Source organism: Pan paniscus, chromosome 4 (genome assembly GCF_029289425.2).
Source record: "Pan paniscus chromosome 4, NHGRI_mPanPan1-v2.0_pri, whole genome shotgun sequence".
Classification (NCBI taxonomy): domain Eukaryota; kingdom Metazoa; phylum Chordata; class Mammalia; order Primates; family Hominidae; genus Pan; species Pan paniscus.
Window position 1 is genome coordinate 175,929,532 of NC_073253.2, and position 15,864 is coordinate 175,945,395.

A 15,864-nucleotide genomic window follows, 5' to 3' on the forward strand; every position below is an offset into this window, starting at 1 on the left:
ACCTGCCCCTTTCCACCCAGGAACCTGTTTCCCTTCCACCATCAACACGCCATCCATGGCGCCTGGGCTGTTCATGCTGAGTTGGACCTGCAGACCTGTGCAGAGCTGCCCTCAGCCGTCGTCCTCCCTCCTGTGCTCACTGGTGCTCAAAGTCCAGAAGGAGCTGAGGAGGCAGAAGCTGGCATGTCAGCACTGCCTCCAGCACATGCATACCTGGCTGGGCACAACAGTGCCTGGACTCGGCTACAACTTTGCTTTGCACTGGAGTGGACACCAGGAGCAGAGAGAGGGTAGGAAGCAGGAGCAGGCACTTCTGAGCCTGCAGGGGCAGAGAGGGTTTCCAGGGCCCCGAGAGCACAGTGATGCCTGGGTCTGGAGCTGCGGCTGGGTGACTGCAGTTGTGCCCCAGAGCACAGGACTCCTGCCCCGTGGACTTGGTAGAGAGTGGGGCTCCCCCCATTCCCAGCCCCCTCCCAGCCCCACCTGGCTCCATGGAGCACATGGCCCCAGCCACACCTCCCCTGCTGCAGCCAGCATCTTCACAGCAACTGCTCCAGACAGGCTGCCACTGTTATCAACATCATACTTAAACATGAAAAGTGGAACACTTTTCCTGCTAGATCAGGGACAATACAAGAATGCCCATTCTTATAACTTTTTTTTTTTTTTTTTTTGGTGTCTTGCTCTGTCGCCAGGCTGGAGTGCAGTGGCATGATCTCAGCTCACTGCAACCTCCGTCTTCTGGGTTCAAGTGATTCTCCTGCCTCAGCCTCCCGAGTAGCTGGGACTACAGGCATGCACCACCATACCCAGCTAATTTTGTTGTATTTTTAGTAGAGACAGGTTTTCACCATGTTGGCCAGGATGGTCTCGATCTCTTGACCTTGTGATCTGCTTGCCTTGTCCTCCGAAAGTGCTGGGGTTACAGGCGTGAGCCACCGCCCCGGCACTTCTTTCTAACATAGTACTGGATGTCCTAACCAGCACAGTTAGGCAAAAGAAAGAAAGAAAAGGTATCCACATTGGAAAGAAAAAAGTAAAATTGTCTCTATTTAGTAATAACATGATCTTATATATAGAAAATCCTAAAGACTTAGCCAAAAAAGTATTGGAAAAGGTAAACAAGTCTAGTAATGTTGAAAGATACAACATCAACATACAAAGATCAGTTTCATTTCTATACACTAATGAAAAACTATCTGAAAAAGATTAAGAAAACAATTCCAATAGCAACGAAAAAGTACTTAGATATAAATTTAACCAGAGATGAAAGACCTGGTTAAAATTATGGAAAATTATAAAACACTGATTAAAGAAATTGAAGAAAACACAAGCAAATGGAAAACTATCCCGTGTTCATAATTGGAAGAATTAATATTGTTTTGATGTCCTTGACTAGCAGAGCTGCCACTTGCTGTAGTGTGCTCTGCGGGAATTGTGGATGAACACAGCTGAAGCTTGCCACTGGCCACTCCATCCCCTCAACCAGTGACCCTGACCACTTGATTGGTGGAGCTGCTGCCTGCCACATGTGACTCCAGTGATCTAAGGACTTGTGGAGTCACATGTGACCAGACCACCAGTGAGCCGAAACTTTCAACTGTCAGAGGTGCTGTACACCACACATGTTCCCCAGGAATTGGGAATTAGCCTGCCCAGCATCTGCTCCCACCAGAAATACCACCCCCTGGAACAGTGGAGGCACCACACACTGCCTGCATCCCCCAGGGTTCCAAGGACTGGTGCACTCAGCACCTGCTGCCATGACTTCATATCCTTTATTGGCAGAGTGACTACATGCTGCACGCAGCCCCCCAGGAGTCTCAGGAACAGCCCATTTGGTGTCCACCACTGATGGTGGCCATATCTCATTTACTTGCAGAGCTGCTGCATGCTATGTGCATCGTCTAGGACTCCAGGTACTGGCCCACTCAGCACCTGGCACCTCTAGTAACCTTGCCTCCTTGACTGGTACACCCCTGGGACCAAGTGACCAGTGGAGCTGTCATGTTTGGTGTGCACCGCCCTTGCCTAAAAACCAGCCTAGCTGGTGGCCCCAGCTCCCTGCAAAGCTGTGCCATTGCCTCCAAAACTACACACAGCCTACAACATTGACACACTTGAAGGTACTTCCAATGTTGATTACAGCTGAAGCAGTTACATGGAAATTATTAATATAATACAGCACCCACGTATCCAACCAACACCATAGGACTCATCTACAGGAAAACATCTTTGCCTATAAAAGTTTCCACCTCAGGGAACTAGAAAAATAAAAAAAAGAAGCCCCAAGTTGAAAATGTTTGAAATAACAAAAATTAGAGCAGAAATAGAGCGTAGAAAAACAGAAGAAAACATCAACAAAACTAACAGGTGGTTTATATATGTTATTCCATAAAATTGGAAGAGGTTATTGTTCCACCAAATTTGCAGATATCAATGTAGGAACCCAAGAAACATGAAAATCCAAGGAAATATGACACCTCCAAAGGAACACAGTAATTCTTCAGTAACAGACTCCAAGGAAAATAAAATCTATGAATGCCTGAAAAGGAGTTCAAAATAATGATCTTAAGAACACTTAGTGAGACACAAGAGACTAGAAATGGAGAATTTAACAAAATCAGGAAAACAATTTTTCATCTAAATGAAATACTTTTTAAAAGCCCCTTTCCCCATTAAAAAAAAAAAAAAGAAATATTCAACAGAGAGACAGATACTACAAAACAGAGCTAAACAGGAATCTTGGAGCTAAGGAATTCAATGGATGAAATAAAAACATTGCCATTTGATGGATTACTATAGTGATAAAATTTGATTCCTTTCAAATTTATACAGGAGATGAATCAGAAGAAAGAATTTCTGAACTTGAAGACAGGTATTTTGAAATAACCCAGTCCGATGAAAAAAAGAAACAGAAAAAAGAATGAAGAAAGTATACAGGACTTATGAAATACCATTAAGTGAAAAAATTTTCATATTATGTGAGTTTCAGAAGAAGAGATGAGAGATGGTGTAAATAACCTATTTAATAAAATAATAGCTGAAAACTTCGCAAGTCCTGGAAGAGATGTGGACATCCAGTTCCAGGAAGCTTAAAAGTTTCCAAAATATTCAACACAAAAAGGTCCTCTACATGGCACATTTTAGTCAAATTGTCAAAAGGACAAACAAAGAATTCTAAAATGAGCAAGATAAAAGTGTCATGCTACGTACAAGAGAATTCCCATCAGACTAACAACAGATTTCTTTCCTTCTTCCTTCCTTCCTTCCTTTCTTTCTTTTTTTTTGATGGAGTCTTGCTCTGTCGCCAGGCTGGAATGCACTGGCACGATTTCGGCTCACTGCAGCCTCTGACTCCCTAGTTCAAGTGATTATCCTGCCTTAGCCTCTCGAGTAGCTGGGATTACAGGCACGCACCACCACACCCAGCTAATTTTTGTATTTTTAGTAGAGACGGGGTTTCGCCATGTTGGTCAGGATGGTAACAGCAGATTTCTTAACAGAAATCTTACAGGCCAAGAGAGAAAGGGATACTATGTTCAAAGTGCTGGAAGGAAAAAAAAGCCAACTAAGACATGATGTCCAGCAAAGATATTCTTCGGAAATAAAGAAGAAAAAGATATTTTTTAGATAAGCAAAACTGAGGGAATTTATCACCACTAGATCAGTCTTACAAGAAATGCTCAAGGGAGTCCTACGTCTGGAAGGGAAAGGATGATAACTACCATATGAAAACACCTGAAGGTAGACAACTCACTGGAAGAATAGATATGAAAATGAGAAAGAGAAAGGAATCAAATTTTATCACTATAGTAATCCATCAAACGGCAAAGGGAAATGATAAGAGAGGAAGAATCAAACTTGGATATACAAAATAATGAACAAAAAGTTAACAAAATGACAGGAATAAGTCCTCACTCATCAACAATACCCTTGAATGTAAATAGTTTAAATTCCCTAATTAAAATATATAGATTGGCTGAATGAATGAATGAATGAATAAATGAAAAAAGATCCCATTATATGCTGCCCAGAAGAAACTCACTTCACTTGTAAAGACACACAAAGACTGAAATTGAGGGATGATGAATGGTATTCCACACAAAAGGAAAAAAAAACAAGCAAGAATAGCTATACTTATATTAGATAAGATAGGTTTTAAGTCAAAAACTGTAAAAAGGGACAAAGAAGATTATTATTTAATGATAAAGGGGTCAATTCAACAAGAGGATATAGCAATTATAAATATATATGAACCCAATACAAAAGCACCAAAATTCATAAAGCAAATATTACTAGATCTAAAGGGAAAGGTAGATCCCAATACATTAATTAATGTAATGTCTAGCTGAACTGTCTAGCTGTTGAAGCTGGGGGCTTCAACACCCCACACTCACCATTGGACAGATCATCTAGACAGAAAATCAACAAAGTAACATTGGATTTATTGTACCCTATACACCAAATGAACCTAGCAGATATTTACATAACATTTTATCCACAAGCTGCAGAATACACATTCTTCTCATCAGCACATGGAATATTCTGCAGGATACATTTTATGTTAGGCCACAAAACAACCTCAACAATTTTTTTTAAAATAAAAACTATATCAAATATATTTTCAGGGCACAATAGAATAAAACAAGAAATCAGTAACAAGAACACTGGAAATTGTACAAATACATGGAAATTAAACGACATTCTTCTGAACAACCATTGGCTCAATGCAGAAGTTAAAAACAAAGTTAAAGAACTCCTTAAAACAAATGAAAATATAAATACAACATACCAGCTGGGCACAGTGGCTCATGCCTGTAATCCCAGCACTTTGGGAGGCTGAGGTGGGCAGATCACGAGGTCAAGGGGTCAAGACCAGCCTGGCCAACATGGTGAAGCACCGTCTCTACTAAAAATACCAAAAATTGGCTGGGCATGGTGGCGCTAATCCCAGCTACTCGGGAGGCTGAGGCAGGAGAATCTCTTGAACCAGGGAGGCAGAGGTTGCAGTGAGCTGAGATCATGCTGCTGCACTTCAGCCTGGGCGACAGAGCAAGACTTCATCTCAGAGGAAAAAAAAAAAAAAAGAAACACAAGATACCAAAACATATGGGATATAGTAAAAGCAGTACTAGGAGGTAAGTTTATAGCAATAAATGCCTACATCATAAAAAGTATAAATATTTCAAGTAGAAAAAACTCCAAACAATTAGCCTCAAGAAACTAGAAGGGCAAGAAGAAACAAAGCCCAAATTTTGTAGAAGGAAATAAATAATAAATATCAGAGGAGAAATAAATGAAATAAAGACCAAAATTATAAGACAAAAGACCAACAAAATAAGAGTTTGTGTTTTGAAAAGATAAAATTGACAAACCCTTAGCTAGAATAACTATGAAAAAAAGAGAGAAGATCCAAATAAAGAAAATCAGAAACCAAAAGGAGGCATTACAACTGATACCAGAGAAATAGAGAAATACAAAGGATCATTGGAGACTATTAAGAACTATATGCCACGGGGCACAATTGTTCATGCCTGTAATCTCAGCACTTTGGGAGGCCAAGGCAGGCAAATCACTTGAGGTCAGGAGCTCGAAACCAGCCTGGCCAACATGGTGGTGAAACCCTGTCTCTACTAAAAAACAACAACAACAACAACAACAAAAACCCATAAAAATTAGCTGGGCTTGGTGGCATGCACCTGTAGCCCCAACTACTCAGGAGGCTGAGGCTGAGAATCATTGAACCTGGGAGGCAGAGGCTGCAGTGAGCCGAGATTGAGATGCAGCCTGGGAAACACAGCAAGAAGAAAGAGGTGGAAGGGAGGGAGGAAGGAAGGGAGGAAGGAAGGAAGGAAGGATGGAAGGAAGGAAGGAAGGAAGGAAGGAAGGAAGGAAGGAAGGAGAGAAAGAAAGAACTAGTATATGCCAACAAATTGGAAAATGTAAAAGAAGTAGATAAACTCATAAACACATGGAACATACTAAAATAGAGTCAGGAAAAACTAGAAAACCTAACCAGACTAATAATGAGTAACAAGAGTGAATCAGCAGTAGGAAGTATCCCAACAAACAAAAGCCCAAAACAAGATGACTTCACTGCTGGATTCTACTAAACTTTTAAAGAACTAACACCTTCTCTTCTTAAAGTATTACAAAAAGTTGAAGGGGTGGGAATTCTTCCAAACTCATTCCATGAGGACAGTATTATCCTGATGCCAAAATCAGAAAAGAATACAACAAAAAGGAGAATGCTACAGGCCAATATTCATTATGAACATAGATGCAAAAATTCTCAACAAAATGCTAGCAATCCAAATCCAATAGCATATCAAAAAGAATATACACCATGATTAAGTGGGATTGATTCTAGGGATGCAAGGATGGTTCAACATATGGAAATCAATAAATTTGATATATCACATCAACAGAATGAAGACCAAAAAGTATATGATCATCTCAATAGACATTAAAAAATATTTGATGAAATTCAACATCCTGCATGATATAAACTCTCAACAGTTTAGATGTAGAAGAAATGTACCTCAACACAATCAAGGTCACATATGACAAACTCACAGCTAACATCATACAGAATGGGGAAAAGTTGAAAGCTTTTCAATAAGAACTGGAACAAGACAAGGATGCCCACTTTTACTACTCTTATTCAACAAAGTACTGGAAGTCCTAGCCGGAGCAATCAGGCAAGAGAAAAAAATAAATGGCATCTAAATTGGAAAGGAGAAAGTCTAATTGTCCCTGTTTGCAGACAACATGATCTTTATATAAAAAAACTAAAGATTCCATCAAAAAAACCTCTTAGAACTGATAAACAAATTCAGTAATGTTGCAGGATACAAAATCAATATATAAATTCAGTAGTGTTTCTACACACCAATAACAAACTAGTTGAAAAAGAATCAAGAAAGCAGTATCATTTACAATAGCTACAAAAAAATAAAATACCAAGGAATAAGTTTAACCAAGGAGCTGAAGATCTATACAATAAAAACTATAAAACATTGATGAAAAGAACTGAAGGGAACACAAACAAATGAAAAGATACCCCATGTTCCTGATCTAAAAGAATTAAGATTGGTAAAATGACCATACTACCCAAAGTGATCTACAGAGTCAATGCAATCCTTATCAAAATACCAATGACATTCTTTAAAGAAATAAAAACCAAAATCCTAAAATTCATATGGAGCCACAAAAGACTCCAAACAGCCAAAACATTACTGAATAAAAGAACAAAGCTGGAGGTATCACACTATGGAGCTTCAAAATACACTACAAAAGCATGCTAGCCAAGACAGCGTGGTACTAGCATAAAAGCAGACACACAGAAGAATGAGACAGAATACAAAATCCAGATATAAATCCACATATTTACAGTCAGCTCACTTTTGAGAAAGGTGCCAAGAATATATATTAGAGAAAAGACAGTCTCTTCAGAAAATAGTGCTGCATTTGCTAGTATCGATATGCAGAAGAATGAACTAACCCCTATCTCTCACCATATATAAAAATAAACTCTTGATGAATTAAAGGCTAAAATGTAAAACCTGAAACTATAAAGCTACTAGAAGAAAACATAGGAAAAATGCTTCAGGACATTGAACTGGGCAATAATTTTTTTTTATATGTGATTTCAAAACCACGGACAATAAAAGCAGAAACAGACAAGTGTGATTATATCAAACTGAAAAGCTTTTGCACAGCAAAGGAAATAATTAACAGAGTGAAGAGGTAACTTACAGAATGGGAGAAAATATTTGCAAACTATACATCTGACTAGGTATTCATATCCAGGATATAAGGAACTCAAACAACTCAAGAGTGAAAAAACCCAAATAATCCAATCACAAAAGGGAAGATAGACTTTTTTTTTTTTTTGAGGCAGAGTCTCGCTCTGTCACCCAGACTGCAGTGCAATGGCGCAATCTTGGCTCACTACAACCTCAGCTTCCTGGGTTCAAGTGATTCTCCTGCCTCAGCCTCCCGAGTAGCTGGGGATTACAGACACCCTCCACCACACCCAGCTAATTTTTATATTTTTAGTAGAGATGGGGTTTCACCAGGTTGGCCAGGCTGGTCTCTAACTCCTGACCTCAGGTGATCCATCCAGCCTCCCAAAGTGCTGGGATTACAGGCGTGAGCCACCGTGCCCAGCCAGGATGATAGACCTTATATACATTTCTTAAAAGAAAACATACAAATGAACAACAGATATATAAAAACCTGTTCAATATCACTAGTCATCAGGGAAATGCAAATCAAAACTACAATGAGATAAAACATTACTCAAGTTAAAATTGCTATTATCAAAAAGACAAAAGATAACAATTGTTGATGTGGAGAAGAGGAACACTTACACACCATTGGTGGGATTTTAAATTAGTGTGTTCATTATGGAAAACAGTATGGAGATTTCACAAAACATTAAAAACAAAACTACCATAGATCCAGCAATCAAAGTACTGAGTATACCCAAAAGAAAGAAAATCAACATGTTGAAGAAATCTGCACTCCTATGTTTATTTCAGCACTATTCACATTAGCTAAGATATGGAATCGACCTAAGTGTTTATTAACAAATTAATGAAAAGCAAATATGATGTATATACAAAATAGAATATTATTCAGTAATAAAAAGAGTGAAATCCTATTATTTGCAACAACATGGATGAACTTAGAAGACACTACGTTAAGTACATTAAACCATACATGATCTCACCCATAAGTGGAATCCAATAAATGGATCTCATAGAGGTACAGAATCTAGAAGACATTAAGTAGATTAAGCCAGACACAGAAATACAAATACCACATGATCTCACCCACATATGGAATCCAAAAAGTTTATCTCATAGAAGTAGAGAAGTAGGGGTTACCAGAGACTGCTGGAGCTGGGGATAGGGTAGAGGGAGGAATGGAGAAAGACTGGCCAATGCATACAAAGTTACAATTAGGAAGAAAATGTTCTGGTGTCCTATTGCATAGCAAAGTGACTATAGTTAACAAGAATGTATAGTATATTTCAGAATAGCTAGAAGAGAGGATTTTGAATGTTCTCACCACAAAGACACGACAAGTGTTTGAGGTGATGGAAATGATCATTACACAATGTATACATGTATCACGACATCACATTGTACCACATAAATATGTACAGTTATTATGAGGCAATTAAAATTCTTTTAAAAAGCTGATCTCATAGAAGTAGAAAGTGGAATAGTGGTTACTAGAGGCTGGTAAGGGTAGAGGGATTGCAGGGGATGAGGAGAGGTTGATCAGGTACAAAATTATATTTAAATAGCAGCAGTAAGTTCCAGTCTTCTATTGCACAGTAGGGTAACTATAATTACCAATAACATATTACATATCTCAAAATAGCTAGAAAAGAGGATTTTGAATGTTCTTACCTTAAATGATCAATGTTTTAGGTGATACCTTAATTTGATCATTACATAGTGTACACATATATCAAAGCACCACTTTGTACCCTGTAAATATGAACAATTATTACATCAATACAAAGTAAAATAAAACTTAAAAAATTGAACACAAATAAAGGAAATATATTCCATGTTCAGGGATTGGAAGAATTAGCATTGTTAAAATGTTCATACTACCCAAAGCTATTTACAGATTCAATACAATCTCTCTCAAGATTCTAATGTCACTTTTCACAGATAAAGAAAAAAGCAATCCTTAAATTCATATGGAATCACAAAAGATCTCAAATAGCCAAAGCAATCTTGAGCAAAAATAACAAAGTTAGAGTCACAATACTCTGATTTCAAAATATAAAGTGATTATAATTAAAACGTCCTGGGGCTGGCACAAAAGCGGACACATCACTCAATGGAACAGGATGGAAAGTTTGGAAATACACCCATGTGTTTATGAACAATTGATTTTTGAAAAAGGCGCCAAGAACACAGGATGAAGAAAGGACAGTCTCTTCAATAAACGATATTGAAACAAGTGGATATCCACATGCACATGTGCGAAATTGAACCCTTATCTCACACCATGTACAAAAACGAACTCAGATTAAAAAGTTAAACATAAGACCTGCAACTATAAAACTGCTAGAAGAAAATATATGGGCAAAGCTCCATGACATTGATCTTGGCAATAATTTTTTTGAATATGACGTAAAAAGCACAGACAAAAAAGCAAAAATAGACAAATGGGATTACATCAAACTAAAAAGCTTCTGTACAGCAAAGAAAACAGTTAACAAGGTGAAGGACAACCCACAGAGTGAGAGAAAATATTTGCAAACCAAACAGCTGATAGAGGGTTAATAACCAAAATATATAAGAAATTCAAACAGCTCAATAGCAAGAAAACAAATAACCTGATCTTAAAAAAGGGGAAAGGACCTGAACAAACATTTCTCAAAATTACATTTAAGTGGACAACAGGGAGAGTGTAGGCTTGCGCTAACTCTCTTCTTTCACCTAGTTGCACTCCTGAGAGCAAGATGGGTCACCAGCAGCTGTACTGGAGCCACTCATGAAAATTCGGTCAGGGTTCTTGCTCTTGTCGAGTCTGATCCGGAAATACGGCCTCAATATGCGCCGGCAGTGTTTCCATCAGCACGCAAAGGACATATGTTTCATTAAGTTGAACTAAGTGCTCTTCCTTGAATGGATTATCCAAGGCATCTACGCAATGAAAAACCATGATAGCTCTTTGTACATAAAATAAACATAAATAAATAAATAAATAAATAGATGGACAACAGGTACATGAAGAAATGCTCAGCATCTCTAATCATTGTGGAAATGCAAATTAAACCACAGTGAGATATCACCTTACACCTCTTTGAATGGCTATTATCAAAAAGATTAAAGATAAGTGTTGGCAAGGATGCTGAGAAAAGGAACTCATACATTATTGGTGGGAATGTAAATTAGTATGGCAATTATGGAAAACTGTATGGAGTTTTCTCAAAAAACTAAGAATAGAACTACTCTATGATTCAGCAGTCCTACTTGTGGGAATATATGAAAATGGATTGTAATCAATATGTTGATGGAATAGCTGTATTACTCACAATTGCTAAATTCAGTCTAAGTGTCCATCATTCAGATGAATGGATAAAGAAAATGTGATCTATAAATACAATGGAATACAATATTTAGCCTTTAAAAAAAGGATGGACATTTTGTCGTTTGCAACTCCGAGGATAAACCTGAAGGACATTATGCTAAGTGAAATAAGCCAAGCACAGAAAGATGAATCTCTTGTGATCTGATATATGTCAAAGCTAAAAAAGTTGAACTCATAACAATAGAGAGTAGAATGTTACCAGAGGCTGGGGCAGAGGGCAAGAGAGAATGGGGAGTTGTTGGTCAAGAGTGCAAAGATTGAGACAGGCAAGAGGAAGATGTTTTGAAGTCTACTGAAGAACAGGGTGACTGTAGTTAATAATAATATATTGTATATTTCAGAATAACAGAAAGAATAAAATTTAAATGTCTCATCATAAAAATGATAAGGGAGATGATGGATGTCTTAATTAGCTTGATTTAATCGTTCCACATTGTAGGCATGTATCAAACAGTCACACCATACCCATTAATATGTATGTGATTTGTCAATTTAAATAATAGTAATAAAAGGAGGGAAGAGATAGTTTTTCAGACAAGATGCAAATATTTTAAGACATCAGTTCTCTCTGAATTGATCTATAGATTCAATACAATTCCATTCAAAATCTCAGCAGGATTTTCTTAGAACTTGACAAGTCAACACAAAAATTTATGTCGCAGAGCAAAGTTGCCAAGGCACAACTGAATAAGAAGTGAGGAAACTTAGTCTAGTTTATACCAAGACATATCCCGGAACTGTGGTGATTAAGCCACTCAAAATTATTGGCACAAAAGTGGACAAGTAGACAAATGACACAGAGCAGAGAGCCCAGAAACAAATCCAAACCTAAACAGAAAGCTTATTGGGTCAGAGGCGATGCTGCACGTATCAGTGTGTAAAGGAAGGTCCATTCAATAAATGTTGGCACAGTCGTTATCTGTTGAGAAGAAAATTAAATAGAACCACTACCTCATTATATAACAAAGTACAATCAAAGTATTAAACCTATAGGAGAATTTATAGAAACCTATTTCTTCCATTGTGGGGAACAAGGTGACTCCTTAAAGAAGAATTGAACTGTGTCTTTTGTTCACCAATAACTAAAATGTCTGTGGGATTGTTTTTCAGATACCTTTTTCGAGCCTATATCATGGCACCTGGCTACCAAAGTACTGGGAATACTCTGCTGTGGCCTATTTTTTGGCATTGTTGGACTGCAGATTTTCTTCTCCAAATTCCAGGGTAAGCAAGAGAGAGAAGCATGGGCCAGTGCCTTATTCATGGTTCCAGCAGGGACAGGATCAGAGATGCTCCCACATCCCAGCTGCTTCTCTTCTTCTAGTCCTAGCCTCCAGGGGCCCAGGCCCAAAAAAGTAATCATCCTTCTCTAGGGTATTCTAACATCTCTTCCTCTGGAAATATCAACTACGACAGGCCCTTGCTACTTCATTTAGGTCAAATAATAAGGGGATGAATGATTTTCAGTACCTATAGAGAGAGCTTGGATAATTTTCCATGAACACCACCAAGACTCCTATTAAAAAGTTTTAATGTGGTGAACAAATTCATAAAGGAGGAAGCAAAAGTGACTGACAATAAGATAAAATTATATTCAGTCTCAATAAGACTTTTCACCCCCAAAACCAATTTCCTCCTCCTTGGGAGTGACACTTCCCCTTGGGGGTGAGGCCACCCCCGCCTCCCCTCCCAGCCGCCTTCTCCCATCTCCATCCCCACCTCCACAGCATCCCAGCTGTTGTCCCTCTCCTTAGCATGCAGCTTCCTGATCTCTTGCTCCACCCCAGAGAGCCACACTCCGTGCAGGGGCTGGGGAGACGAGCACATATAAGTGTCCTAGGAGAGGCCCTGCCCTTCACACCTGCAGCTCGTCCCACCTGTGCAAGGAGCCAGCGTCGTGTTTGTACCTTGCACACTCCTGTGTCCACCACTGAATATACTGTTTCTGTTTCAGGGAAAATCCAGGCGGAACTGGGTGAGTGTGTGTCATGTCCTGAGCCTCCCACACATGGTTCTCCCGGGTCCCTCCCTGATCCACAGTTGGAGCCTCTGGACGACCCTGGCTGCAGGCTGGACAGGAAGCACCGGCAGGTGGAGGAGAGCAGCTGCTCGCTCTCTCCATCCACTGCTCATGAGTTACCCCTCGGACATCTGGAGGGCTTAGGATAGGCCCCGGGGCCTGGAAGTCCCCACAAATTGTCTGTGCCTGTTGCCCGTTGGTTTGCTGTGTGTGTGGTGGGGGGAGGTGTTGATCCTGAGCTCTGAGGGTGTGTGGGCCACAGTGAGGAACCTGAGAAAAATTTGTGGGTGATCCTCGACCTCCCCTGGCCTGATGCTTTGAGACTTTATCCAGTTCTGTATCAACCACTAAATAGTCTGCTTTTTGTTTTGTGGAAACTCCAGGATAAACTGGGTGAGAGTGTTATCACTCGCAGGGATTTCCTCCCACGCCCTCCCTGGGCCCCCGCTCTGTGACGTCAGCCTCTTACATGTTTTTTGTTTTTGTTTTTGTTTTTCAGACTGGAGAAGAAAGCACGGACAGGCAGGTAAAAGAAAATATTCCTCTTCACACATTTATGACTCCTTTCCAAGTCTCTCGTTTATGGATTTTTATATCCGGAGGCCCGTGGGTCCCTGCAGAGCCAAGCTTGTGATGGGAACTCTGAAGTTGCAGATTCTGGGGGAGGTGCGTTTTGTAGAGAAGCCCCATAGCCTTCTTCAGATCTCTTGAGAGGGTCCGTGACACTCAAAAAGGGTCCCAATCCTTGGTCTCTCCCTTCTCCCTGCGCCCTGTTTCCCACGTGAGCACTGAACTGCCTGCTCTGTCTGCTTGCTTTCAGAATTGAGAGACGCCCGGAAACACGCAGGTACCAACGCCTGAGAGGGTGACAGTGGGACAGAATCTCAGGTGGACATGAGAGGGGGAACTGAACAGGGACAGATACGGGAACACAGAGTGATGCTGAGACCCATCCTGCCTGCGGATGGAGAAACTGGATGCTTGATCGCCCCCAAGGGTTCAGTGCCCCCAGACACACTTCTTCCCCTTGGTCTAGAAGGGGAGAAGACAGGGACTGGGTAAACGGGAGACGGGGGGGTCTTTGGCACAGTTTCAGGGAATTGAGGGCACTAGTGACTGGTCAGGGGTCTGAGCTGAGGGGAAGGAAGTAAAGTCAGGCAGAAAATTCTGAGTGGGAGGAAGTTAGATAGTGGAGTCCCTCCAGCTCTTATGAATCAAATAGTTTTATGTATGAAGGGACAGTGGCAGGGTTGGGTGATAGGCCGAGACTGGGACGTCATATTGAGACATATCTAGACATTGATGAGTCCTCCAGGCTGCACTGGTGATGAGAGGACCTGAAAGGCAGTGTCTGAGGGAGGCTCAGGTCCGGGGCCTCACCTGTGCCACCCAGAGCCAGTCTGCAGTGGGAGGGTCGACCTCTTGTTCCAGCCCAGATTTCCTCTTCAGTAACTCATGCTTCCTCTCTCCCCGACCGCACCCCAGTGGAGGTGACTCTGGATCCAGAGACGGCTCACCCGCAGCTCTGCGTTTCTAATCTGAAAACTGTAACCGAGAGAAAAGCTCCCCAGGATGTGCCTCACTCTGAGAAGCGATTTACAAGGAAGAGTGTGGTGGCTTCTCAGAGTTTCCAAGCAGGGAAACATTACTGGGAGGTGGACGGAGGACACAATAAAAGGTGGCGCGTGGGAGTGTGCCGGGATGATGTGGACAGGAGGAAGGAGTACGTGACTTTGTCTCCCGATCATGGGTACTGGGTCCTCAGACTGAATGGAGAACATTTGTATTTCACATTAAATCCCCGTTTTATCAGCGTCTTCCCCAGGACCCCACCTACAAAAATAGGGGTCTTCCTGGACTATGAGTGTGGGACCATCTCCTTCTTCAACATAAATGACCAGTCCCTTATTTATACCCTGACATGTCGGTTTGAAGGCTTATTGAGGCCCTACATTGAGTATCCGTCCTATAATGAGCAAAATGGAACTCCCATAGTCATCTGCCCAGTCACCCAGGAGTCAGAGAAAGAGGCCTCTTGGCAAAGGGCCTCTACAATCCCAGAGACAAGCAACAGTGAGTCCTCCTCACAGGCAACCACGCCCTTCCTCCCCAGGGGTGATGTGTAGGATGAATCACATCCCACATTCTTCTTTAGGGATATTAAGGTCTCTCTCCCAGATCCAAAGTCCCGCAGCGGCTGGCCAAGGTGGCTTCCAGATGAAGGGGGACTGGCCTGTCCACATGGGAGTCAGGTGTCATGGCTGCCCTGAGTTGGGAGGGAAGAAGGCTGACATTACATTTAGTTTGCTCTCACTCCATCTGGCTAAGTGATCTTGAAATACCACCTCTCAGGTGAGGAACCATCAGGAATTCCCATCTCACAGGCTGTGGTGTAGATTAAGTAGACAAGGAATGTGAATAATGCTTAGATCTTATTGATGACAGAGTGTATCCTAATGGTTTGTTCATTATATTACACTTTCAGTAAGGTCTTTGCTTGTTTATTTCACATGAATTTATTGTTCCCTACTTCAAATCACCCATGAAACAGGCACCTGCTCTGTGCCAGAGCCAGAGGGAAGGTGGCACTTCCATTGCATTCTATAGAGCCTACATTACTTTCATACCAAAACCAGACAAGGATATTACAAGAAAAGAAAGGAAAACTACACGTCCATATCCCCCATGAACTTAGACACAAATATTCTAATTAA

The 15,864-nt window shown here is 40.7% G+C and overlaps 1 protein-coding gene and 1 pseudogene across 2 annotated transcripts in view; both read left to right on the forward strand.

The window, feature by feature from the left end:
- BTNL8 (butyrophilin like 8) overlaps positions 1-15,642 on the forward strand; it is a 43,938-nt gene extending 28,296 nt beyond the window's left edge. The window contains exons 4-8 of one of the 2 annotated variants that reach the window (XM_034961249.3): positions 12,241-12,354; positions 13,085-13,105; positions 13,650-13,676; positions 13,971-13,997; positions 14,636-15,642. In XM_034961249.3, the coding sequence (XP_034817140.1) occupies positions 12,241-12,354; positions 13,085-13,105; positions 13,650-13,676; positions 13,971-13,997; positions 14,636-15,276 (830 nt within the window). In that variant the 3' untranslated portion in view covers positions 15,277-15,642. The remainder of the gene's footprint in view (positions 1-12,240; positions 12,355-13,084; positions 13,106-13,649; positions 13,677-13,970; positions 13,998-14,635) is intronic. The other variant, XM_057302400.1, reaches the window with a different exon arrangement.
- On the forward strand, positions 10,499-10,650 carry LOC112439866 (small ribosomal subunit protein uS14-like; annotated as a pseudogene).
- Positions 15,643-15,864: the final 222 nt, after the last annotated feature.